The 3,622-nt window shown below is 51.4% G+C and overlaps 1 protein-coding gene across 1 annotated transcript; it reads left to right on the forward strand.

Moving 5' to 3' along the window:
- The first annotated feature begins 1,198 nt into the window (after positions 1-1,198).
- On the forward strand, positions 1,199-3,037 carry LOC127344576 (4-hydroxyphenylacetaldehyde oxime monooxygenase). Its single transcript, XM_051370878.2, has 2 exons — positions 1,199-2,093; positions 2,181-3,037. Exons 1-2 carry the CDS (start codon positions 1,239-1,241, stop codon positions 2,811-2,813), a joined length of 1,488 nt encoding a protein of 495 aa, XP_051226838.1. The 5' UTR covers positions 1,199-1,238; the 3' UTR covers positions 2,814-3,037.
- Positions 3,038-3,622: the final 585 nt, after the last annotated feature.

Raw genomic sequence — 3,622 nt, forward strand, 5'->3', positions numbered from 1 at the left:
GGGCGGCATGGAATCATCAAGTGCTCCGCAGACCCGGTAAGCAAAAGGCAAACTGTCCGCAAACGCCTAAAAACTCAACAAGTTTCGCGCGCAGAGGCCGTCCCCCGGGATTTTCCTTGCTCCACCGTGAACCACGTGTCGCGCGGGGAATCTTTCCCTTCGCAAAGGTTGTCCTTTTTCTAGAGAATTTGACAGCAAGGCAGTAGTTACCTTGTGCCATCAGCACCCATCATAATAGTTCAACAATTGGTCGTCTTGTTTGTCTTGTTTATTACTAGTCCGTAAGTACATTCCCAAGTAAATTTCCCAGAATTCTGATTTTTTGACGGTCAGTTCGCCGACTTGTCATCTCGCCGATTTTAATATCCGAGACCCTGATAGTGAGAATACATTACATTGCTTTTTCTTTCCCGACTCTAGGCACTACACACATATATTACAATTTTCACAAATTCAAGGTATATTAACTATATTGTATTACTCCCTCTGTTCAACAATATAAACTAAAGTGAAAATCTACGTACATATAAACTAAAGTGAAAATCTACGTACTAAAAATAGACTAGATACAAACTAAATTGGGTCAACCAACGAAAGTGCTTCAACATCTTACATATCCAAACGGATGGACAATACTATTCTCTAATGTCTACCTTCACATAGATGACATATAGTTGGTGCCACTCAATATTTGATGTAATTATTTTTCAGCATTGTGTGATATCATGCCGTCTTTATCGAGAAAGTGCCATCTGGTCATGCTTAAAGGAAACCAACAAAATAGATGGATGCCTTGATACAACCACATAGAGGAGATATTCACAAATTTTTCATGGCTATTTGGCTAATTCTACTGCTTCTATAAACACAAATGATGAGTTGGCGATAGTTGCCATGGAGGAAGAGCAACGAGATAAAGTTTTTTTTTTTAATTTGACAAGCAAGAAGAAAATATCGACACTAACATTGGCCACAAAAACTTAAGTAACTTTGCATCAAGGAATGTTAGAAGAAAAATTTAAGGTAACATGTACGAATTATTTACTGTGCAATTGCTCGTTTGGATGTATTTAAGTGTTATTGACAGCACATGTTTACGCGTATAGTTATTACCGTTGTGATGTCTACATAAATTTTTCTTTTTTGAGGTAAAAAGGCTCCAAATTTTAGTCTCGCTCCAGGGCCTCTAAAATCCAGGACCGGTCCTGTCACCACATCCTCACCCAGCAACAAAGAAAATGGTCTTCTTCTCCACGCAGCTCCTCCTCCTGCTCCTGCTGCCCATCTTGGGCTCTCTGCTTCTGCTAGCGAGGAGCGGCAGGAAAGGCAAGCTTGCTCCCGGACCCGTAGGTATGCCGATGCTCGGGAACCTGCACCAGCTGGGCCCGCTCCCGCACCGGAACCTGCGGGATATCGCTCGGCGGCACGGCCCCGTGATGCTGCTCCGCCTAGGCGCGACGCGCATGCTCGTGGTGTCGTCGGCGTCGGCGGCGCGCGAGGTGCTCCAGACGCACGACGCCGACTGCTGCAGCAGGACGGCGGGCCCTGGGCCAAAGCTCCTCTCCTACGGGTTCAAAGACGTGGCGTTCGCACCCTACGGCGAGCAGTGGCGCGAGATGCGCAAGCTCTTCGTCAAGGAGCTCGTCAGCATGCGCCGTGTCAAGGCCGCGTGGGGCGCGCGCCAGGCGCAGGTGGAGAAGCTGATGGCCGGCTTGACCCCCAACACGCCGGTGGCCCTCGGCGAACGCATCTACGGCCTCGTCAATGGCATCATCTGCACCGTGGCGTTTGGCGACGTCTACGGTGCAGAGATGTTCCATCGCGTGCTCGGCGAGGCGTTGGAGCTGCAGGCCAGCTTCTCGGCGGAGGACTTCTTCCCGAACGCGGCCGGCCGCCTGGTCGACCGCCTCACCGGCCTCGCCGCCAGCCGCGATCGGAGCTTTGCAGCCATCGACACTTTCTTGGAGGTGGTCATCGAGCAGCACCTGGAGCCCAAGAGCGAGAGGGAGGGCAGCGACCTCGTCGACGTCCTCATCAACCTCTCCAAGGAGCAGCCGGCCTTCACCAGGGACAATGTGAAGGCGATCCTCATGGTACGTGCATGTTAACAGAGCTCTTTCTCCGCATTACATTATAATTATTAAGATATATAAAATCAAATTGTCTCTAACCGAACGCAGGACACGTTCGTGGGAGGCGTGAACACGACCTCGGTGACGATCATGTGGGCGATGTCGGAGCTGATCCGGAACCCGCGGGTGCTGAAGAAGGTACAGGAGGAGATCAGGGTGGCGGCGCGAGGCAACAACTGGGTGCAACCGGAAGACATGCCCAAGCTGAGCTACCTCAGGATGGTGGTGAAGGAGACGCTGCGGCTGTACCCGCCGGCGACGCTGCTGCTACCGCGGGAGGCGCTGCAGCACGTCAAGATCGGCGGCTACGACGTGCCGGCGAGGACGAGGGTGGCCGTGAACGTGTGGGCCATCGGGAGGGATCCGGCGAGCTGGGGCGAGTGCGCGGAGGAGTTCGACCCGGACAGGTTCGAGGCCGGAGCGAGCCACGGCGAGGTGGACCTGCACGGTGCACACTTCGAGCTGCTCCCGTTCGGCGCCGGCAGGCGGATCTGCCCGGGCATCGCCATGGCGCTGATGAACGTGGAGTTCACGCTGGCCAACCTGCTGTGCGGCTTCGACTGGGCGCTGCCGGAGGGGACGGAGGTGGAGGACATAAGCATGGAGGAGACAGGCGCCGGGCTGACCTTCCACCGCAAGACGCCGCTCGTGCTCGTGCCCACCCTGCCTCAGCGCGCCTAAGTAAGTAAGGGAATTGATTGTTCTAACAGCTGCATGCAATGCTTGTTCGGCCAATTCTTTGGTCGTTGTTGGCTATGTTTACTGCTTTTTAGCTAGGCCGGATGATCCACGAGTGATAAGCAATCTCGATCGACTATTTATATATTTGCAGCTGCCACACTATGCTAATCATGTGATGTGCCCATTCTCAGCTCCTTAATCAATGATGTGATATATTAGTATTATTACCATGTGATGACCATCATATAAGCGTCAGTTTTTCTTCTTCGCAGTTTGTGGAGAAGGATTGTCTGCATGTGTGGTATTTTGATGGGCGTGACATACTCCACCTTTTATTCATTCCGTTCATACCAGCGTTTATTTATGCATGACTTGCATATGCAAATTTTCTTGGAAAAAGTCCAAAAATCCACAATCAGACTTGAAGTTTTCAAAACACAGTAAGTCTATTCGATCTGTAGTTGAAGGAAAACACGACAACACACGCGGTCGAGTAGCTGATTCAAGATATCAAGTTGTCACTCAATGAGTACATGGGTTTCTCGCCAGGACGGTGACAGAACCAAGACAGTCGCCCTGGACACAGTGAACGCACACGATCGAGTAGCTGATTCAAGATGTACCCGCTACAGCGTTCCTCTCTTTCTTCTTTCTTGGACAAACGCAGGCATTGTATTATTCAGTGGACGAAGCTAAATCGGCTAGCCTTCCATTCACATGCTACAACCAAAGACCGTGGCGTGTGGGCCGACCCACCCACGCTGCGTCTCGTGATTGAGCGAGACGTAAAATGGTGTCTGACGAGGCCA

The sequence above is a fragment of the Lolium perenne genome, chromosome 3 (assembly GCF_019359855.2).
Source record: "Lolium perenne isolate Kyuss_39 chromosome 3, Kyuss_2.0, whole genome shotgun sequence".
In the NCBI taxonomy this organism is placed as follows: Eukaryota; Viridiplantae; Streptophyta; class Magnoliopsida; order Poales; family Poaceae; genus Lolium; species Lolium perenne.